At 46.4% G+C, this 24,293-nt stretch overlaps 1 protein-coding gene across 4 annotated transcripts in view; it reads right to left on the bottom strand.

Moving 5' to 3' along the window:
- LOC135911011 ((Lyso)-N-acylphosphatidylethanolamine lipase-like) overlaps positions 1 to 24,293 on the bottom strand; it is a 91,125-nt gene that overhangs the window by 66,397 nt on the left and 435 nt on the right. Inside the window, exon 2 of one of the 4 annotated variants that reach the window (XM_065443078.2) lies at positions 11,847 to 11,956. In XM_065443078.2, coding sequence (XP_065299150.2) covers positions 11,847 to 11,956 — 110 coding nt within the window. Of the gene's footprint in view, positions 1 to 1,002; positions 1,212 to 11,772; positions 11,972 to 24,293 lie in introns of those variants that run through there. The other 3 variants (XM_065443079.2, XM_065443080.2, XM_065443082.2) reach the window with 3 other exon arrangements.

Below are 24,293 nucleotides of genomic sequence, written 5' to 3'. Positions count from 1 at the left end.
TGGCGAAGTTGTCAGTTCGGGCACATACCCAATGGCACAAGTTGCCTACTAGGCCAGACAGCAGCCGGCACATATACCTATAGTGGTCCAAGCTAGTATACAACGTTTTGTCTACTAGCTTGGACCACTAGTAGACCACTGTCTATATTGCGAGATCGCCCAACAACCCGAAGTGACCGAAGAAGCTAAAGAAATCTTCGCTTTAAAACGCGGTGAGTGTAGTTATTACGAGTCCACAAGCCAGTACCGCAAGAGTATCCGTCGATGGTCCTGGTCACACTAAGCGTCATTAAATAGACATCGCACGTTCTGCAGTTAAATACAAAGTACAATCTATAGTAAAAACCACAATGAATAAGATGAAAAAAGATGTGAAACAGCGTCTGTCGGCGTCTCTTCACAAAATTATTGTCAGCAAGGAACGCGAAACATGCAGCTTTCAGAAAATTTTGTGCTTGTGTGTACTGCTTGTTGGCTTGTTATGGCCACGAAATGCATTTAACGCGACAATTGAATGCGAAGCAACTTATTGTTATTCTCAACGAAAGTAGGCAATCAGGATTCAAACTTCAAAAAAGAAAACACCAATGATTCGTGCTAACGCCACCACATACACAGCGATAAAAAACCAGCCGCATGTAAATCAAAATCGGTAAAGAGTTCGCGTTATACTGAGGGAGCGGTGCTCTTCTGTTAACGCGACAGACAGGCTAAAGAAAGACAGAAAAGTTATAGTTAAAAATAAGACTAAGTTTATACACGCATAGCCATCGACCACACGAGGTGCTTTGCGAGTCACGGGTCGCTTCGTGGCAGTACGGTGAATTGGAACCCAGTCAACAACCCCTGCGTTAGTGCATATCGGCGGCCCATTCATTTGCGATGCTGAATGCGACAAGATCGCACCTCAAGATTGGGGGCTTCGTTCATGGGTATCATGCTCAAATAGCTGGTGCGTCATAAAAGCCAGACGAGCAGAAGAGAAAACGACCACAGGCATACCTGATCATGCTCGTCAGCATTGTGAAGAAAAGCGGTGACCCAACGCGAAAGTGACTGCTTGTCCCGAGGTCTGCCAGTCCGTCCCCGTGATACGGCGCTTGAGCCTCTGAGGAGGGACGCCGGAGGAGGCCTACGCTCGTGTTTGCTCTTTGCGTTCTCTCAGACGGTGGCAAAAGTTACGCAGCTGTCCTAGCGAGAACGCTCGAGCAGGCGCCAACACGCGTCGTCACGCGAACGATAAATGCGGCGGAACACTTTTGTGCGATAAGCGAAGCAAACCCCATCTGTGGCGTCCCTCGAGATTGCAGCATGATTGCAGCCTAAACCCTTGGCTATCTGAAACCACTCGAGCGCGGAATGATGCGTCGTATGTCAGCGACGCGGCCGATCTGGCATGTTTTGGCACGTGCCCATCGTCGTTGGAGCAAAGAAACCTGTGCGTCGCCGCCGCCTGTCCGGCTGGTGGCCACAGACCGCGGGTCTTTCGCCTTGGCGCCTGATGGGAACTCGGGCAACGCACGCGGTGGAATGCAAACCTCTCGCTCTCGTACAGCTTTTATTTTATTGCGAGAGCATTACTTGGCTCATTCTGCGACCCCACCGTCATCAGAAAGCCGTGTCAGAAAAACGGCACACAAATTACGTCATATAATAAAAAAAAACATCCTAGTTTCGCCCGAAAGGTGAAGCATTGATTGCGATAGCAAATTTGTCGACAGCTATATACGAAGTAGGGATAGTAGTTCTATCGGACGTATCAACTTGGAAACATTCGCTTACTAACTGAATTAACAAGCGTGGTGTCAGCGCACAAGCAAACATGGGCACATCACACTCGATGAGCGCGGACACTCGCTGTCAAAACGCTGGTGTTAGCAAGCGCAGCAGCAGCAGTGAGCGAGGTGACCTTCGTACGCTTTACTGCTTCAACTCAAGAGCGACGAGAACGCAGAGCGCAGAAAGGTATGAGCCGTGTGCAGATCCTTGCAGACGGCCGTGCAACGTACGCACTTGTTGGCGGAGGCCGCCGCCTCCCCGCTTTCCTCCACATGCGGCGCGCGAGATTGAGCCGCGATCGTATGTTGCCCCTGCGCCGGGTCGCGAAACGCTCTGTTGTGTACAGTGGGTGTAAAACATGTAGTACATCATTCAATAAAGTGAGGACTGCTTGGTCTTAAAAAGCGGTTCTTTGCCAAGGAAGATAGCCGGACGAAGAGGGGCACAATAGCGGTACGCAAGAGGAAAATGTTGCTTCCTCTCTTTCGGTATCCCCACTCCAGGAAGACGTGAAGCCTGTCACCACATCTACCACAGGTTGGAGGCTCGTTGCCAGTCAACAGATAGTTATGAGTGCCAAATGTGTGTCCTATTCTGAGTCGAGTGAACAGGACATCTGTTCATGTTTTCGTAGTTGGGGGCCAGAAACCTAACTTTGGCTTAATCACGTGAAGCTTATTGTTCGTTTCAGCATTTTGCAAGCGTTGCTAGTGGCTTCGCGGATTGTTTCATAGGAAAGGCTTTGTCTGTGGCAAGGGCAGCTGCAGAACGAGTACCTTGCGATGCTATTGACGTGGCGATTTCGTCGGCAAGCACATTACTCTCTATTCCACTGTGGTCAGGAACCCAGAATATTACTACATGTCTATGAGATAATAAGTGTTGCACAAGAGTGAGTAAAGTTCAGTAAAAACAGGAGTTGTATGCTTTCGTAAAGACATTATCGCTTTTACAGGTCTTACCGACTCTTTCATTATTACTGCTCTCTCAAGTTTTAATTTCTTTATATGTTTTACCGCAGACAGTACTGCATAGGCTTCTGCAGTGAATATACTTGTTAGGGGGTTCAACACATCAGATTTAGAAAAAGAGGGAAAAACAACAGCGTAAGATACGCTAGCATGTGACTTTGACGCGTCTGTGTAGAATTCGGAGCAAGAATACTTCCATTGAAGTTCACGGAAATGCATTGCGATTTCGAGCTCAGGAGCTTGCTTTGTGACCTCTACAAAGGATACATCACATTCTATCATCTGCCACTCCCAGGGCGTTAATAGCTTAGCTGGAGGCATTAGGCGATGTTCGAGAATTGGGACATCCATTTCTTCGCTAAGTTCCCTCACACGCAGTGAGAAAGGTAGTCTATTACGAGGGTCTACTATTAAGAGGGTCCATTACAAAAAAGTGTTGCACGCGCCAAGTCGTTAACGGTTGTGGAACACTTATGTTCCTGATTAGAGTGCACTTTGAGAAAGTAGGTGAAGCGGATATATGTTCTCCGAAAATGGAGTGACCATTCGTATATGACCATACCATATGTACCATGACCATACGTATAGACTTTCGACAGGCCTTGTTTTAAATGCACCAGTGGCCAGGCGGATACCCAGATGGTGGACGGGATCTAGCATATTTAGCGCGCTCGGGGCGGCACAGTGATATACCACGGCACCATAGTCCGATCGTGATCGAATAGACCCCTGTAAAGACTCAATTAACACTTCCTGTCGCTACCACATGTTGTGTTGGATAAGATTTTCAGTAAGTTCATTGTTTTTAGACATTTTGCTTTATAATATTTTATGTGTGGAATGAAAGTAAGCCTGGAGTCAAGTATAACACCTAGACATGTGTGCTCTTTGTTGACAGCTATTTGTTGTCCACACAGTTCTACAAAAGGATCTGAACCAGGCCTCCCTTTCTTGTAAAGAGAACACAAGAACTTCTGTGGGGATTTATTTTAAATCCATTTTTGTCTACCCACTTGGGCACCTTGTTCAAGCCCTGCTGTACCTGTCTCTCACACACTCTAAGGATGCAGGATTTGAAACCTGCTTGTATGTCGTCTACGTGGACGGAATAAAAGATAGCTGGTGCTAATGATGTACGAAGCGTATTCATCTTAACGACTCAGAGTACGCCTCCCTGGGGTATCCGAGTTTCCTGTATGAATGTACACGGCAGTGCGTTACCTATTTTCACCCGGAATGTATGGTTGTGTGGGTCGCTTTCTATAATGTTTAACATATTGCCGCGGATTCCCAGTGCCGACAGGTCCCGCAGGATTCCATAACGCCAAGTTGCATCGCACGCCTTTTCCATATCGAGAAACATAGTTAGGAATGATTGTTTATGTACGAAGGCATCGCGAATATTTGATTCGATACGCACGAGATGGTCGGTTGTAGATCCTCCTTCTCTAAAACCGCACTGATATGGATCAATAATTTTGTTTGACTCAAGGAAGTGTAAAATGCGACGGTTTTTCATTTTTTAAAAAGTTTGCAAATAAAACTTGTGAGGGCGATTGGGCGGTACCTTGTTGCTACTGTGGGGTCTTCGCCTTTTTCAGAATCGGCACGACAAGGGCTTCTTTCTATGCAGTAGGAAGGTACCCGGCAACCCACATAGCGTTGAGAAGTGCGAGTAGCGTTATTTAAGTGTCACTGGGGAGGTATTTAATCATGTCGCTCATGATCTTGTCAGGCCCAGGTGCAAAACTCTGACATGCAGTCAGGGAGGCTCTCAACTCGGCAATGTTAAAAGACAGGTTATAGGATTCGTTCTGTCGGTATTTGCGTTCGATGGCCTTGCATTCTGCTATTTGTTTGTGCTTTAAGAATGCCTCGGAGTAACAATTAGAACTGAAACGCGCCCAAAGTGTTCGCCAAGAGCGTCTGCTTGGCCTTCCAAGCTGTTCACTTCATCGTTCACTAAAAGTAACGGATGAATTTCTTGTCCCTTTGGCCTTCTTAGCCCGTCCCATACTTTAGCCTCTTGAGTATACGAATCTATAGCTTAGAGAAACCTCTGCCAGCTTGCCTTCTTTGCCTGTCGTCGCGTCCTTCTTCCCTCGGATTTCACATGTTTAAATTCTATTAGATTTTCTGCCTTAGGACATTCACGTAGCTTGCACCAAGCTTTGTCTCCTTCGTGGCCCCTTGCAATCGTCATTCCACCAGGGGACCCGTCTTTTGAATGAAGTGTCACTTGTTTGAGGAATGAACTTTTCAGCGGCGTCAATGATGAAAACGGTAAAGAATGATACAGCATGATCTATAGTAAAATTATTTATAACATCTCGTGTTAAGTAGGTGGATTCCTTAGAAGCTTCCCAGTCAGCTGAGGCCAGTTTCCAGCGAGGGACATACGGAGGGGAGCCATGTTGGGTTACTAAGTTCGGCGTTACTGGGAAGCGATCACTTCCGTATGGATTTTTGATTGCAAGTCATTCTAAATCAGGGAAGATAGAAGGGGAGCCGATCGACAGGTCTATTGACGAGTATGAATTATGGTGAGGATTATAATACGTTGGTTCCTTCTTATTGAAGAGGCACGCACCGGAGTTTAAAAGAAAGTTTTCAATGAGTCGACCTCTCGCGTCGCATCGTGAGTCTCCCCACAACGTGTTGTGAGCGTTAAGATCTCCCACGAGTATGTAAGGTTCGAGAAGCTGATCAATTAGGTTATAAAAGTCTGCTTCTTCTAGATGATGTTTCGGGGGTATATAAATGGAACATACAGGGACCAATTTATTAAAAAGAATGGCCCGAACTCACACTGCCTCAAGGGGCGTCTGACGGGTGTCGTGTTGGCAAGCTACAAACTTGTCGGCTACTATACTACACTACCGGAGGCGTTAGCCTCGTCGCGGTTTTTTCGGAAGATAGTGTAATTACGAAGAGAGTTAGTGCTCGTATGTTTCAGATGTGTCTCTTGAACACACAGCAACATTGCATTATGTTTGTGTAGGAGTTTTCTAAGTTCATCGAGGTTATGAATGAGTCCTCTAACATTCCATTGTAGTATTTGTGTCTCTATAATGAAGAAAGTGTTTGTGCTGTGAGCATAAGAGACGAAGATTAGCCACGGGGCCCTTCTCAGGTGCCATGACGCGAGGTTTGTCTTTCTTGGAGCGATCGCGAGAATCTCGCCGCTCTTTAGGCGCTGGTGGCGCCATCTGGCTGGTTGTTGTGTCCATCGCCTCTTGTTAGGCGCTGGACACGCGCTCTTGCGAGTGCTACGCTTGACGTGACGGCCTCAACACGTCGGAAGAGGCCTTTGAGGCCACGAGTCCTGAGGTCGATGGTCCCTTTTGTTGGGGTGGCGGAGCAGGGCTAGTTGCAGCCGCCAAGGGAGCAGAAGGCCTCACCGCCGGCTCACTGCGTGTGGGCCAGACAGCCGCCGGGCGCCGTTGTGGCACCGTCCCTGACGCACCACTTCAGCAAAGTGGTTCGCTGGCAGGTGTGACACCCGCCCGCAAGCCCCCTTAAACGTTATATTTTCCTTTACTTTGTCTGCGAGGATTTATTTTTCTTTCTTTCAAGATGGGCAGGGTCGCGAGTATGCGTCATGCTCGCCATCACAGTTGACAGTGTCGAGTGTCCTGGTAGGTTTCAGAAGAATGGTCATTGTCTCTACACTTGGCACAAGTCAGCCGGCCTCGACAGTTCTGCACACTGTGACCGAACCTTTGACACTTGAAGCATCTGAGGGGATTTGGTAGATATGGCCTAACGCGAATCTTGAAGTACCTGGCGTCGATGGTCTCGGGCAAAACACTTGAACCGTAAGTATTAGGTGCTTGGTCTAGACTTATTTTCCATCCCGCCTCATCTTAATTCGTTTGACACTGATAACGCGCTGATCACTCCAGCCCTCCAGGAGTTCAGCTTCAGATAGCTCCAATAAATCAGCATCGGACACGACACCGTGGGTGATACTCATGGTACGGTGCGGCGTAATTACCACTGGAACATCCCCAAACGACACTAGGTTGGGTAGTTTTTCATGCTGTTTCTGGTCGCGGAGCTCCAGTAGCCGATCACCGTTTGCCATTTTCGATGCCTTGTAACCTGGTCCAAAGACTTCAGTCAGAGATTCCGAGACGAGAAAGGGTGAGATCATTCTCACCATTTTTTCAGCTTGATCAGACTGGAGGACGTGGTGGTGATGATGATAATCATTTATTTGCATCCCCTTTGAAACGGGGCGGTGACAAATAGTCACCTAGCCTGCTTGAGTTAATAGGGTATGCTATACATGCTTCTCATTCTAGAATCTTTCTATACATCTTCTTAATCTTTTTTTCTCATCCTCAGGACATCTCTATCTATGAGTGCCCCTTTAGTTTCAGATTATATTGGTTGGTGCCTGAGTAAATATTTCCTTCATTTATGTATACGCCTAGGTATTTATATTGCTTGACCATGGGTATGGCATAAAAAAGTCACAGTTTCGCCGCGAGGGCGGAGCAATGAATGCGATAGCAACACATTGTAATGCTATACGAAGTAAGGCTAGCAGCTTTAGGTGCACTTTGAATTACAGTAAACATGAGCTTGCTAAGTAAGCAGGCGTGCCCCGGCGTAGCCAGACCGATATGAAGAGAGAGACTGGATGACTATGACAAGGTGCGTGTGAAACGGTGGAGTTAAGAAGCGGCTCCCGTGGGCAGCGCGTTCAGGTGCGAAGGGCTACATACGTTCCGTATTGCCGATCCGGGCGGCAGATTAGCTAACCTTGACCATACGGCTCGTGGGAAGAAAGCGCACATAAAGGTAAAGCTGCAGCAGAGGTCTCGGCTCGCTGTCGCCCTGATGTGGCCGCCATCGCACACTCAGCAGATCACACTGGGCGCGCGGGGCACATATGCGATGGGGCGCTCGCTCGAATATGCTTAGAAATGTAGTAATGCAATAATCACATGATCAGAAATAAGCGGGGTAATTAATGAGGGGTAGAAAAGAATTGCACCAAATATAGCATTATCATGTAAACACATGTGAATGTAAGTGGAACACAGTTCGCTCGACGACCGCGACAACAGCCTTGTGGCCACTGAAGTAGGTTGGCAATGGCAGACAGTGCCCTCGGGATGCGACACCCTTTCTAAACACAACAGCCAAACAGGTGTTGTTGCGTGTAGTAGGCAGTGTGACGTCCTACAGGAGGTGAAGTCCAAATTTGGCATCAACGAACACGACAATGCACTCGATCGTTTTCACGTCGAAGCACACTGACGTTAAAACCTCCAGTAATGATCACCGGCGCATCCTCGAGGCACACCGCACGGAAGTTATGGAGCAAGAAGTTAGTGACGTCGGTACGCGAAGTTCTTGGTGAGAGGTAAAATGCTGCGACAATGAAGCCCTGTGATGTTTTAACGGTACACGCGTCATCACAACTCATCTGAGGCAGCTAGTTGAGTTGGAGGGAACGCTTCGCAGTAAAAGCGTGGTTCCGTCGAAGTGCTTATAAACCGCGACCCCAGCAGTTCGGCGATCGTGTGGTTTTGCGAGGACAAGGCACTTGCAACCTAGCAAGTCGACGGCAGTGTCTGTCCACGTTTCCGATAAGCATAGTAGTGGTACCCCGCAGAAGACGTGGTCGTGCGAGACATTGAAGGCGTGCGCAAGCAACGAGCGCACGCTGATGTTGCATAGCGCTAAGGTGTGCCAATCACTTGGCGGTGATCGTATTGAGTGGATGGTTTCGTAATCGATGAAATTTGTCCAACAAGGCCCGATCGGGGTTTTTTCTTCCCTGGTAGAAGAGGAAGTCTTCTTCAGTGCTCGTTAAGAATAGTCCGTCCAGAATGGTGGCTCGGCCTAAAGCAACGTGAAGGAGGTTCCGCGAATGGCGCTTTTGATAATCGTAGACCCCCTGGCTGTATGTTCCGCCCTGTGATTTATGTATAGTAACAGCACTCGCTTGCATTACGGGGAACTGCTTGCGATGGCAAGACACACTTGTTTTTGTGTCAAAAGTTACAGTGGCAGTGCGCAGTTCGGTGGGAACGGAATCGACAGGAACGGACAGGACCAGCAACTTCACGAATAGACTTGGGCTTGAGGCGAGCAATGTTGCCACTTGCTTGACAGCGAAAGTAGAGCCAAAGACGTTTGGGGAGGCCCATTTCGTCGAGCTGCATGTTCTTGAGATGACCCACCTCTCCATTAACTAAGCCGTCAGACACGTCAATTTTGAGGGGAAGCATGTACGGCTTCATTAGGCATAGTACGACTTTTCGCGGCAGGTTACCGACCTCAGCAGTGGTAAGCCAGTGTTGACGACGTTTTGCCCTCTCACAGTGAGCATCGCCGCGGTAGCAGATGATGGCGTCGTCTCCATAGCCTCGTGAATAGCCTCCACGTCTTGGACGGCGTCCTGCGTGTTTTACACCTCAGCGTTCTTGTTGAAGTAGAATAGTCTGACCGCCTGAGGACAGCGGCATCTTGAGTAGTGTTTGGAAACTAAGCGAACGTGAAACATGTCAACTTCTTCCTTTTCAAGCGCACGACCATCGCCGATCATTGACAGTATAGTGGAGAATATGGCGTCGCTCTGGCGGACGACTTGCACAAGCGGGAATTAGGAGAGGTGATGCCAAGTAACTTGGGTGTTGCATACGTTGTTGAGCGTTTTACTGAGTCTGCACAGCTCGCTGGCGCGGAGGGCAGCTGGCGCAAATCACCGCACATGATGGAGTCCAAGCCACCGAAAGGGTCGTTGTAATTGCATGCCAGTGATCTGTCGTAGGTGGTCATCGACATGTGTGAGGGTGACGCTGCTCATCATGCTGCATTCGTCAACAATGACGCACTTGACGTTGGTTAACACTGTACGGAAGGAGTTGAGGTCTCCATCACGCAAGCCCCAGTCCGCACGCATAGTGAGCTTGAAAGCGGCGTCCTGGGCGAGTCTATGGATCGATCGCAACCGCTGCCTTGCCTGGTGTGGCGCACGCGACGAACGCCTTGTGCGTGCACGTGGAGGCGGTGTTTGTGTAGCGGTTACAGGCGTCTATAAAATGTCGCTGTTCCACCCGAAAGTCGAAGCATCAATTGCGATAGCAAATTAGTAAACACCTACCTGTACGAAGTAAGGATAGTAGTTTTATTCGCCATATATAAACTTGTAAACATAGGCATACTAACTAAATTAACAAGAATGGTGTCACGCGCGCGCTAGCAAATATGAACACATCTCTCGATGACCGCGGAAACTCGCTGTCAAAACGCTAGTGATCTGATCTGATCGCTAGTGAACTAACTACAGTGATCAGATAAATGGGTGCAGGATGAGTTGGAGCGCGGGCCAACTCATGCTCCATAAGTCTGATGTTAATACAGCGACCGCTTTGGCCGATGTATGACTTGCCGCAACGAACAACGAACATGCGCATCCTTTCGACTGCCAAACAAAAAATTAACAGGAAAATCATCGAAGCTTTTCATATCAGAAACATGGATGACGCATGTGTCAGTCAGCCCTTCATCACACTGTCAGAAAAAGAATTCGCCTTCTTGCGCAGCACGTGTCCCGACGCCCATTAAAGTTCACCAACAAATTTGTAACTTCAGCATATTCAAGGGTTGATAGCGTTTCTTTTTCATTTAGTTCTTTTTTTTTCTTTTGATTTTCAGTTCCACCACCAGGGTGGTCATGTAACGATGAAGTACTTACGTGTCCATTTTTTGCCTGAGATAAACTATAGTTGAGAGTGGCGCTTGTGTCATCTGTTCCTCTTTTGTGGCCGTTTTGTTGCGCAGTTAATATCTGTCCATAAAGGTATATTCTGAGCTATTGAAATCTCTCTGCAACGAGTTAGTACAAACATATCCTCTGAGCGTCTGCCTGGTCTGAACTCATTATGTAGTTCACCCACTGTATGATTTTTTCTACCTACTTCGACATTTCTAATTTGATTGCTTGTATTTTCTTTCTGTATATCACCGACGTTAATGTAACTGGCCTGTACGAGCTCGTCTTATCCTTATCACCTTTGCCTTTGTAAATGAGATCCATCTTGTTTTCACGCAAGATGAACCTCCACGTCAGCAGTACCTGGAGCACCATCTGGTGACAATAATTTGCGCTATGGTCGATGTTGTACGGATTCGCTGTGAGAATTGGGCAATGGTGATGCAACGTACGAGTGCTCATCTCACCGAGAACAAGTCGTGCAAACTGGAGTTAGCTGTTTCATCGTAGAATAGCTGCGCCACGTCAGTAATCCGCATAGCGGACGGTCCATGGCTACCTTTGCAATGCCAACTCAAGGCGACGATGCCCTCATGGCTTCGACTACCGCGCCCACCGTCGTCCTGCCGGGCGCAACCGCAAGTCCCTATCGTCGACAACAGGCAACAGGATATCGACTGTCAGACAAAGGTCTCTGGAAGCGATCTCCTATTACCGGTGTCTTGCTTCCGCCGACTTAATCCTATGTCTGCAAAATTCCTAACCTCGTCACACCCCGTGCGCATAATAATATAGACCTTCGACTGTGTTTCTATTCCCTTGGTACATATTGTGTACTTTAATACACCACCTGTTATCTGCGTTTTGGACCGCACGGCCTGCCCAACTCTTCTTTCTTTTACTCTCAAAGTTTAGATTAAGGGATTTAATATTTGGGCAAATAATAGCGATATTTCCGTTCTAAAATATTGTCTATACGCCCGCTTTCTCCCTAATCCATAACGCTGTCTTCGTGTTTCTTGAATGTTCCGGCTTTCGTATTCCGATCCATCACTTTGTCAGTGCTGGTCTAACAACTGCATTGATCAGATACTTTTCTTTTCACTAATATCAGTAAGCTACCACACACGACTTTTGAGTGTCTGCCATGCTTTCCTGGATGTGCCTGCAGTAATACCACGATATATCTATACACATCTTTTCCTGGACCATGTATGTCGATATCGACAACTGTTTTCAGATGCGCAAAAGAGCGAGTTCGCTTTTAATAGGTAGGACCCAATTCACGTGCTGGCCAACGTGATAGTCCGTCTGAGTGAAACGGCGCGGGTCTGATTCGAGATCCATGGGGCAGAACTCACCAGTTGAAGCGTGCATACGGAGGAGCTTCGGGATCTCTTCGGCGAGCTCGTTCGGCGCCAGCACGCCGCCTGGCGCTGCACATCTTCCTTGTCCCCGCAACGATATCCCGCTGAGACGCCAATAGATTCGTACTTTGGACATATTTATTTTGTTGCCATTATCATTAAAAGCACAGAACAGCGAAACAGATTTTTTTTCTGACACAACAGTTCTGCGGAAACCATCAAGGTGGAGAGAAGTAATTAACTAAGGCAAAATTTTAGCATTTGCTTCCCAATCGTAGCAATTGCTACAGAGGAAACCCATACGGGTGCCTCGAAAGAAAAGCCTCGCAGTTGAAGAAAAATACGTCCTGGCCCGGGACGAATTCTTTTTATTTAGATTTATATCTTTTCCTTCTCTAGATTTATTTCTGCTTTTTTTTGTAAGATTTATTGCACCCAGAAATAAAGAGTATGCGCGCCAAAGTAAAAAAGTTTAAGGCTTGAAAACAAAGTTTTCTATTTAATACGTTATGTGCTTGGAGTATACCCAATCATTTGGTAAACTGGCCCGTTATAAATAATTACGTTGAAAAACAACCAAAGAGTAGCACCCACTACATGACAACATATTGGTTGTCACGACGAGTCCATCAGGAATTGGTGGTTTCTGGCGATCATTAAACTGAAACATGTTGTTGCTTTCTCTTCTCTAGAAATAGCAAAGCCCAGAAACGTGATTTGTATTGAAGTTTAGCAGCGTTCAACAAGCAATGTTTGGCAAGCAAGCAGACACATATAGATACCCACATCGCGGTTCAAGAAAGTAGGCGAAACGAGTGCTTGTGTTGGCCACTACCTAGCCTCGCGTATCGCAATGTTAGAAGCCGTGTCAGTATGTGCGATACCCGAATTGAATAAGACGTAGAAGGTCTTCTTGTTGGACTAGTTCGTTTCGATGTTGAGGCGGGGTTTTTAGCGCCACAAATGAAAGAAAAAGAGAGAAGAGACGACAGATCAAACGCTTGATCTGTCGTCTCTTCTCTCTGTTCTCTCTTTTCCTTTCGCTTGTGGCGCCGAAGGCCACCTTCCAACTTGTGTTCACGTTTTACAGCGAAGCTGTATATGGCTAGGTTCTGAAAATTTTTGCCTCCGTCTATCGAGTCGCATCGACAGAGAAAATAAAACGTCATCATCAGCCCACCAATCGTTGCGCCTCGTTTTTTTTTTTTTTTTCTGACGTAGTCATCGCCCTAGCGACGTTATCAGCAGATGCACTGTGGACATGCTATGGGCAGAAACCTCTATGGAACCTATAGTCCATGTGAACACTTTTGACTCGCTAAGGCCCTCCGCGTGCGTGCGCGAGCTTACCGCGGCTTTCCTCCCCCTCCCCTCCCTCTTTCTATCCTATCTTTTTATTCCCTGGACCCGCCGTGGTTACTTAGTGACTATGGTGTTGGGCTGCTAAGCACGAGGTCGCGGGATCGAATCCCGGCCACGGCGGCCGCATTTCGATGGGGGCGAAATGCGAAAACACCCGTGTACTTAGATTTAGGTGCACGTTAAAGAACCCCAGGTGGTCCAAATTTCCGGAGTCCCCCACTACGGCGTGCCTCATAATCAGAAAGTGGTTTTGGCACGTAAAGCCCCATAATTAATTAATTAAATTTTTATTCCCTCTTTCCCCTCCCCAAGGTAGGGTAGCCAACCAGACGCATTTCTAGTTTACGTCCCTGCCCTCTGTCTCTATTTCCTCCTCCTCCTACTACTACTATGGGCAGGATGCGCGTAGTTCGCTCTGAAGAAGGAGAACGTGCCCTCAAAGAACGCCGACGTGAACAACAGCGCGAATGGGCGAGAAAGCCACGGGAAGCCGCTGCCGCCGAACGCGCAGCGGCCGACGGGTTTGGACCATCGAGTACCACGCTTGGCATCCGCGGCCCGCTCCTCGTCGGCCCTATTCGCCCGCCGTCGACACACATATTCTCTCTGCTGCCGCCGCCTATGCTCCAGACGGGCCCTCTGTATTTCTTCGTCGGTGTACCACAGTGACCACAAAGCTATGGTTACTGTGGCAACCCTTCTTCGACTTGCTCCTTGCCCGCATGTGCGGGGCCACCCTATGACAGCGATGTACAGCCCTGTGCTTCAACGGGTACGCCGGTATCGCCTGCTGCTCATGCCTCAACTTGGCCAACAACGATGCCCGTATTCAAGCTGCCGCCCCATGGCAATGACGGGTGGACTTTCCGTGCATCAGTCTTATCATTTTCTAGTGCTTGGGAGTCGAAAACAACACCACTATCTGAGTCTGTGGTCCTAATTTCATCGTGGCAGAAACCATCGACAGCGACACTCTTGGGAACGCCGGCTTTAAAACTGTAAAACTGCTCACCTTTCTACATCCCTCTGTGGGCTTGGTGGCTGTGCTGCTAAACAGACGTCAAATCAGCTTCCTCCTGTTATGCAGGTTAGTCCACCAAACAGCCTATTTGCTAAAATATCTAATAATTACTTTTTGGTCCAGCTGCCAAGCCCGCAGTGTTTACTAATTACTATTGGTGATTGCATATCGGTTGTACGCTCTCTTTTGCTGCTCGCTGGAGATATCGAGACAAATCCTGGTCCTGACACGGCTGCCATTCTTACAGAATTAGAAGAGCTATCTGCAGGACAGTCTAAATTGCTGGGCGATGTCCGAGAGTTAAAAACACAATTGAAAGAAACAACCAACGTCCTTTCGGACCTGAGTAAGAGACTGCCACTGTGGAAACCATCTGTCAGCATATAGAACCCATGCAGTGCGTACAAACCGACACCGTTCAAACTGTTCGTCGTGTCTGTACTCTGGAAAGCCGTCTAGAGGATGCCGAAAACCGCTCTAGACGAAATAATTTGATATTTTATGGCATATCCGACACTTCTTCCAACGAGTCCTTCACGCGCTCAGAGGAAATAATCATCCGCCACTGCTCCGAGTACCTAAACCTAAGTGTAAAACCTGATGAAATGGAGCGTGCGCATCGCCTTGAACGCAAAATTCCCGGCCGAAACCGTCCCATTGTCATTAAATTTTGTAATTTTAAAACAAAAGACGCAATTTTGGCAAACAGCCGAAAGTTGAAGGCTATGGCATTCAGCATTGGCGAAGATTTTTCCAAACAAACTCTAACCGCGTGCAAGCACCTTATCACATAGGCGACAAGCAAAGCCGTACCTTTTTGACTTCGGTATAAAACCTTGCATATCGGACCCAAGCGATTCTTTTTTGACAAATCGTCCCAACAAGTCAAGGAATTATAGCTACCACGCAACAACCGACAGCCAGTTCAACGTTCTACACCTATTCCTGAACCGACCTTTTCTTTATCAGTCATTTTTTCTAACATACGCAGTTTTCTTCCTAAACGTAATATCAAACCTTCTGTCATCATCTGAAAGTAATCTTCTCGTATTCACCGAAACGTGGCTTTTCGATGACGTTTCTGACGCAGAAATGCTCGCCGACGTTCCCATTTTTGCGGTGTTCCGAAAAGATAGGCAGGAGTCTAGAGGGGGAGGTGTTCTTATTGCTGTGAATAAGCAGCTATTCTGCTTCGTGATTGGCGTAACATCTGAACTAGAAATAATATGGCTAAAATTCAATATTAATCCAGAGCTGCTACTTCTCGGCGTATGTTATCGCCCCCCTAACAGTCCTGCTGATTTTCCTCTCAAACTTAACAATATCTTCATCCACTTAGCGAAAAAGTATTCGAATGCGTGTATCTTGCTATTCGGAGATTTCAACTATCCAAACCTTGACTGGTCTTCTGCGCAACTACGTTCAAACCAAGCAGCAGATGCTAAGGACTTTCTTGACGTTTGCCTTAACCTTAACTTAACGCAATTAGTAACTAAACCAACACGCGTAGCCCAGGCTACTGAGAACATTTTAGATCTTACACTAACCACTCATCCAGAAAGTCTGTCAACCATTAACTACCTCCGCAAAATTAGTGATCATAAAGTAATCCATGCCACCTTCACCTTTATTCCCAGCTTACGCCGTTCTTACAAACAGGTCATCCGCCTCTATGACAAAGGCAGCTGCGCTGCAATAAATCAAGAACTACACGACTTCTAGGAAAATTTCGAATCACGTTTTCATTTGCGCTCTGTGGAAAACAACTCGCCTCTCTTTAAGAATAAACTTAATGCCCTAGCAGAGAAGTACATTCCAACTATAACCGTTCGCGTTAACCGACATCAGCCCTGGTTTAACAAAACACTTAAAAATCTTTAGAACAGAAAGAAACGTCTTTATTGATCCGCAAGAATGAAATTAATCCCCGGCGCCTGGGAAAGATACTACGAGTGTGAGCGTATGTACTCGGACGCTATCCGCAGACATAAAGACTCGTGTTATCATAATGACCTTCACCGCATGATAACTGATGACCCGAAAAAAAAATTGGTACATCATTAATCTCCACACACCCCGTATTATCAGTATCCCAAATGAAATGGGTGATCCTTTATCAGACGCTGACTGCGCTAACATTTTTAACACATTTTCTTCAGTTTTCACCATGGAATCCGATACGCCCATTCAAAGCATTTCTGCTCCTGCCATGTCAAATGCCTGCCATCATTTTTTCACGAAACGGTATCTGCAGCATAATATAAAACCTCAAGATGTCATCGTTTGCTGGCCCTCACAAAATTACTTCAAAACTCCTAAAAAACACTAAAATCATTTCTGCTTCTTTTTTAATCTCGCTGTTTTTACAACCATTAACCACACGTAACCTACCGGTCGAATGGAAAGTGGCAAGGTCGTTCCGGTCTACAAATCAGGTAATAAGAACTCGTCACTAAACTACCACCCGATTTCTATAACAAGCGTCCCTTTCAAAATCATGGAACATGTCATTTTCTCACAATTAACGGACTTTCTCGACTCAAACGATTTTTTTTTTCATACATCACAGCATGGTTTCCGCAATGGATTTTCTTTTGAAACCCAGTTGGCCATCATGCTTCGTGATCTGCATTCTAACCTCGATACTAATACACAGATTGACGAAATTTTCCTCTATTTTGGAAAAGCCTTAGACAAAATAGCTCATAAACGCCTGCTTCTAAAACTTTGACAGTTGAATATTCACCCTAATGTTCTAAGATGGATACAAGGATTTCTTACTAATCGCTCACAGTTTCTGTAAATCAATAATAGTGCTTCTAACCCGCTTCTTGTAACATCAGGCGTTCCACAAGGCTCTGTGCTAGGACCCCCCTGTTCTTAATATATATTAATTGTCTACCGCTTAATGTCTCTAGTCACATCCACGTATTTGCTAACGATTGTGGTGTCTACCACACCATAACGTATTGCTAATAAGTATTGCTTCAGGACAACCTATAAATATTCAACAATATTCAAAATTGGTGTGATGACTGGCTAATGCTACTAACGCCCTCTAAACGCAAAGCAATGGGAGTAACAAGCCGTCGAAATCCTCTCGTATTCTCTTATGTAATAGAAAACAAGCCTATTGAACCACTTAAATCTTTCCAATACTTGAGCATCACTATTTCTCATGACCTTGACTGGTGTTCGCATGTGAAGAACGTTGTAGCATCTGCTAACAAAAAGCTTGGTTTTTTTCAACGCCACTTACGAAAAGCTCCTCCCCACGTAAAGCTACTAGCATACAAATCGTTCATCAAACCTAAACTTGAATACGAATCTTGAACCCCTTCGCTTCTGCTAGCTGGTGCCCGCATGAAATTTACATTATTAACGCCCTTGGAGCCGTACAGGATCGCGCTGCTAGGTTCAGTCACTCAGCATATTCTTACGACATCAGCGCATCATCCTTAAAAGCAGACTCCAGTTTACCAACTCTTTCGTATCGCCGTCGCATCGCCAGCTTATCATTATCTCACAAATTTTTTTTACAGTCCGCTCACCATCACACCATACTTTACACCGCCGGCACGAACATCACGTCGTACCGGTCATTCATTAAGCATCGCTCGCCCCAAAAGGCGCACTGTCACTTTTCTGTCCTCGTTTTTACCTCGTGTAGTTGCATACTGGAACGGCCTTCCTTACGACATCGCCGCCATCACCAGTTCATCTGGATTCACGGAAGAAGTACTATCGATTCTCTCACCTTAACTAATATTGTTTTAACTATATTGTTGTAATCCCACCCTTCATGTAATACCCCCATGTGGGGTCTTTAAGGAAATAAAGAAAGAAAGAATAAGAGAAAATAATAGACGATATCAACCACGAAGTTACGTGTGTCTTTATTCGATCAATATAGCAATAACTATATAAATTATTTGTTATCACAATAGTCATTCCAATACAGCTGCGCTGGTTATCCTCCTTCACGCAATGGTAGGGCACTACGTTTATTTTACTATTTATTTATTTATTTATTTTGATTTATTTATTTATTATTTTATTTTATTTTTACACGTATTCCGTTTTAATATACTTTATGCATTGTGAAATCACTGTGTTCAATGTCTCAACGCACTTGAATCTCTATCAAACACAAGCGTGTGTTGTATACAAATGTGTGAAAAGTGCAGTGTGTAGGTTCATGTAACCACTCTTTTGTTTTTGTTACTGGAACCCCTTCCTCTTTCTTTTTCTACATTCATTATATACTGGTATTAATTGCATATTGGCCTATTTGTAGCACCTTCCTATTTTTATTGACTTTTTGCATTGCTCTACCACTATGCTCTCGGTGGAGAGCAGCAGTATAGAAAATAAATAAATACAGGCAGGAGGTCAAACAAATGAAGGTTTTCATTACATTATAGAAATTCCCATAGCTTTTAGAGAAGCTTTAATTCTGTCCGGACGCGGACAAGGTTCGCTGCCTGCAAGCAATTCAATTTAACGAATCCCTGTTGTCGTTGTCGGTGTTCTCGTTGCTGCTGCTGTTGTTGTTGTTGTGGTCTTTGTTGTTTTCGTTGCGGCTGCTGCTATTTTTGTTGTGGTCGTTGTTGTTTTCCAGAGGCATCTATCACCTCGATTTCTCCCTTCCAAAATATCTGCTTCAGTTGCAACCTCACCCTCTTCATCGCTTAAGTCTTGACTTCTCAAAATATTTCCACAACTGAGAGCGTAGTGCTTATACAGAATGTTTGCTAACAGTTCCACAACAGTAATTCTTGTAAAGCTGTCACTTATTCGACGGGCGGTAACTTAGAGATTCTAGCTGGCATAGAATAGAACTGCCAGAACTTTCTAAGTTAATCAACAAGCGTAAGACAGCGGACATCAGGAACTATAATATGGACAGAATTGAACAGGCTCTCAGGAACGGAGGAAGCCTAAAAACAGTGAAGAAGAAACTAGGAATAGGCAAGAATCAGACGTGTGCGTTGAGAGACAAAGCCGGCAATATCGTTACTAATATGGATGAAATAGTTCAAGTGGCTGAGGAGTTCTATAGAGATTTATACAGTACCAGTAGCACCCACGACGATCGTGGAAGAGAGAATAGCCTAGAGGAATTCGAAATCCCACAGGTAACGCCAGAAGAAGTAAAGAAAGCCTTAGGAGCTATGCAAAGGGGTAAGGCAGCTGGGGAGGATCAGGTAACAGCAGATTTGTTGAAGGATGGTGGTCAGATTGTTCTAGAGAAACTGGCCACCCTGTATACGCAATGCCTCATAACCTCGAGCGTACCGGAATCTTGGAAGAACGCTAACATAATCCTAATCCATAAGAAAGGGGACGCCAAAGACGAAAAATTATAGACCGATCAGCTTACTGTCCGCTGCCTACAAAGTATTTACTAAGGTAATCGCAAATAGAATCAGGAACACCTTAGACTTCTGTCAACCAAAGGACCAGGCAGGATTCCGTAAAGGCTACTCAACAATAGTCCATATTCACACTATCAATCAAGTGATAGAGAAATGAGCAGAAGATAACCAACCCTTATATATAGCTTTCATTGATTACGAGAAAGCGTTTGATTCAGTCGAAACCTCAGCAGTCATGGAGGCATTACGGAATCAGGGAGTAGATGAGTCATATGTAAAAATACTGGAAGATATCTATAGCGGCTCCACAGCCACCGTAGTCCTCCACAAAGAAAGCAACAAAATCCCAAAAAAGAAAGGCGTCAGACAGGGAGATACGATCTCTCCAATGCTATTCACAGCATGTTTACAGGAGGTATTAGGAGACCTGGAGTGGGAAGAATGGGGGATAAAAGTTGATGGAGAATACCTTAGCAACTTGCGATTCGCTGATGATATTGCCTTGCTTAGTAACTCAGGAGACCAATTGCAAGGCATGCTCACTGACCTGGAGAGGCAAAGCAGAAGGGTGGGTCTGAAAATTAATCTGCAGAAAACTAAAGTAATGTTTAACAGTCTCGGAAGAGAACAGCAGTTTACGATAGGTAGTGAGGCACTGGAAGTGGTAAGGGAATACATCTACTTAGGGCAGGTAGTGACCACGGATCCGGATCATGAGACTGAAATAATCAGAATAAGAATGGGCTGGGGTGGGGTGCATTTGGCAGGCATTCTCAAATCATGAACAGCAGGTTGCCACTCTCCCTCAAAAGGAAAGTGTATAACAGCTGTGTGTTACCAGTACTCACATATGGGGCAGAAACCTGAAGGCTTACGAAAAGGGTTCTGCTGAAATTGAGCACGACGCAACGAGCTATGGAAAGAAGAATGATAGGTGTAACGTTAAGGGATAAGAAAAGAGCAGATTGGGTGAGGCAACAAACGGGCGAAAATGACATCTTAGTTGAAATCAAGAAAAAGAAATGGGCATGGGCCGGACATGTAATGAGGAGGGAAGATAACCGATGGTCATTAAGGGTTACGGACTGGATTCCAAGGGAAGGGAAGCGTAGCAGGAGGCGACAGAAAGTTAGGTGGTCGGATGACATTAAGACGTTTGCAGGGACACGGCCACAATTAGTACATGACCGGGGTAGTTGGAGAAGTATGGGAGAGGCCTTTGCCCTGCAGTGGGCGTAACTAGGATGATGATGATAATGATGATGATGATGATGAACTTAGAGATAATGTGATATGCCGTGGACTTGGGACATCAGAACGAGCTTTGGGTGTTGGCACAGGCGGATGCTTAGAGGTGTTTGTTTCAATCAGCTTCACCGTGCTTACTGTTTTTACAGTACGGAGCCAACCTAGCTTGGAGGATCTGATCTGACCTTTTGGTTAGTCCGTTTGCATGCCGGTGGTAAATCATGCCAAGTGGTGCTCGACTCCTGCCGCAGAAAGGTAGTTCCGAAGTTCACAGCTTTAGAAAGTGGTCATCCTGTCATAGATCAGCTTCCTTGGTACACCGCACCTCCATTAGAGTCGGTGCTACAGGAAACTGATGACGAAGTTGGTGGTGACAAAAAGGATGGCAGCGACCGGCCTGTATGAATTTCGACAAGTATTCATTATGCAAAAAGGAGGCGTGCAGACAGGACACAAGAGTAGAGAAGTGGAGAACACGAACGCCGACTATCAACTGAATGAAGCACTGAGGCGAAAAAAGAAAGAAGACACAAAATTCATCTGCGCAAGCTTTTGCATAATGAATCCTTACCAACCTAGCTCAGCTTTACCCGCCGTGGTTGCTCAGTGGCTATGGCGTTAGGCTGCTGAGCAGAAGGTCGCGGGATCGAATCCCGGCCACGGCGGCCGCATTTCAATCGGGGCGAAATGCGAAAACACCCGTGTACTTAGATTTAGGTGCACGTTAAAGAACCCCAGGTGGTCGAAATTTCCGGAGTCCTCCACTGCGGCGTGCCTCATAATCAGAAAGTGGCTTTGGCGCGTAAAAACTCCATAATAAAATAATAATAGCTCAGCTTTCTGTCATTCTAAGTTTCGACAAGTAGTCGACGGAAACTAAGATGTATCAGCTGTCACCTGCTGTAGTAGGGAGTGGGCTAATGCGATCGTTACCAAAGGAGTCGAAAACGGCTTCTGGAACTAAAATGGGCATGAGGAGACCAGGCCGTGTTCCATTCCCCGCTGCGCTCCGCGTTCGCTCTTTCATCCTTCGCTGCACTCCTTCGCTCAGTTACGAGGGGCGCCGAGGGCGCCTAAGAGCTGCGCTGTAAAAAAGAAAAAAAAATGATAAGTTATCTTTGCTGAAGATTTGTGAATGGTTGCTGCATGAACAAGGGAGTTATGTCAGAGAACATTGTGCTCACATGTTGTTCTTGGTAAGGCATTGCAAGCCACCTAGAGCTTCACAAGATGCGAAAACGAAATCAAGGACCACTGCGCTGGCGCAGATAGCACTGCAAGCACTGTTTTCTTCGCGTTGTTTGCTGCGGTGCTTGGCGCATTTTACGTTACGTAGCGAAATGTAGTGCGCCGCCAAAAAAGAAAAACTGCCTGCTTATCTCCTCTTATGTGTGGTATATTCATCTGCGATGTGCGATGTTCGCGGTTGTTAATAGCGAGCTAAGCAGACAAGCAGATTTTACTGAGAACGAGCGAATTTACCTTCGCGTCAAGTCGTGCTGCCGCGCAATGCGTTACGAAGGTGCTTACGTAGTCACTTAGCGATCCACGGGCTGCGGTTTTCCCGCAAAGGTTTGTTCGCCCAGTTCAACACAAGTTCTTCTAACGCAGGAAATGCTCATAGACCGCTGACCAGAGGCTTGTAACTTTTGGAAGCTAGTGTTATTGTAATAGGCATGCTGGAGGACAAGGAAAACATGGAGCAAATAAAAGGTTGAACGAACTAATCCGTCAGTGTCTTATTTACACGTGGATAAGAAATTCATGGATCAGGATAATTTAGCTGCAAGGAACTGATCAGTATATCTTCAGACTGCAGTTGTTCAGAAAGAAGCATTACGAAACCTATTGCTTCAATATAGCAGCAATTAAAATAAAAATTTGTATTGTGAAAATTTGTGTACCATATGTGTAGCATAAATCGCACAGCAAAATATAATAAGTGTTGACGCACATGAATTGAAAACAGTGTTTTGCAGAAACAGTGCTGAAATTTGTACCAGCAATTGCGTTGTTTGTAAGCATATAATTTATTACCTCTGCAGTGCAGAATATGCATGCTGCGCTGTAGGCACTACCATCACTTCGGCGCGATACCCGAGCTCGTTCTGCTGCACTGTCAATACAGAACCCCTTGCGATCTCTTGAACGAGCTTTACTAAATCCCCTTTTACTTGGTGGCTTGCCGGACAACCTCTAAAACTGAAATTCCGAAGCTGGACGTTGCCCACTGCTGCTACTATGCCTGATGAAACCACCCAGGAAGGTGTACCACAGTCCCCAGCGGTCATCGTTTCTGGTGTGTTGCGCCAGCGCGATCCTCAAATCTTAAGCGACACTGATGATGGATTCGTGGAGGATTAGTTGTCATCGTACGAATAGGTGAGCCAACACGGCAAGTGGGACGACGCCACCAAGCTGCACAACGTGTTGTTTTACTTAACCGGCATGGTGACTGACCTCAGGTTCCGAAACCGGCAACACGATTTCATCACATGAAGTGCATGCAAGAGAAGTTTTCCAGAAGTGTTCGGGCGCCCCGCTATGTGCAAGCTTCGCACTGAACAACGCTTACGTGGGAGCGCGCAACGTCACGGTGAAACTTTGACAAGTTGCGTCGATCTAATTGACCTGTCTAAGCGTGTGGATCCGTCAATGGCAGAACAGGACAGGATAAAACACATTATGAAAGGTATTGACGAGGATGCCTTTCAACCTTTGTTAGCGAAGGATCAGCGTACCGTTGCTGAAGTTAATTTGTGCCAAAGTTTTGAGAAGCTACGCAAACAACGCACCTTAGCTCAACGCCGAACACTAACGGACGATTCGCTAGCAGCACTGGTTAACGGCGACAACCAGACAACTTTGCTAGCGCATATTAAAGAATTTATGCGCGATGAGTTTGCACGACTGCTCTTCTTCGACTACGGAGAAGCCTTCCCACTATTTGTCTCCAGCAATTCGACGGATGATTCAAGAGCAAGTGACCGAAGCTCTTCCATTTCCGTGTCAGCCGGCTCTCGTCAGCCGGCTTTCGGTGCGCAGCATCAGAGTGTAGATCCTTGGTGTACTGCTGACAACCGCCCGATATGCTACGGCTGCGGCACCCCTGCAGGACATGTAGCGTGCTTCTGCCTCCCTCGCTTCCCGGCCTTCATGGATACGGGAAAAACCCTAGGTACGGCTTCCGGCCATTTCGTATGCCACAACAGCCGCAAGAGCCGCCACCGGAAGTATACGCTGGTAGATGGCTTGCCGGCTCCGGATTCACAACCCTTCGATAGTCGTCACTCGCCTTCCCTTCGTCGCCGCTCACTCTCACTCATGCGTCATGGGCCAAGTGCCAGTACTACTGAGGCGGAAAACTGTTTTGCGCATCTCCTGAGGCACGAACTGCGTCGTCGTCGGAACATCAAAGTCCTCGCTTTTCCC

The sequence above is a fragment of the Dermacentor albipictus genome, chromosome 1 (assembly GCF_038994185.2).
Source record: "Dermacentor albipictus isolate Rhodes 1998 colony chromosome 1, USDA_Dalb.pri_finalv2, whole genome shotgun sequence".
In the NCBI taxonomy this organism is placed as follows: domain Eukaryota; kingdom Metazoa; phylum Arthropoda; class Arachnida; order Ixodida; family Ixodidae; genus Dermacentor; species Dermacentor albipictus.
This window is presented reverse-complemented; position numbering and strand designations above follow the sequence as displayed.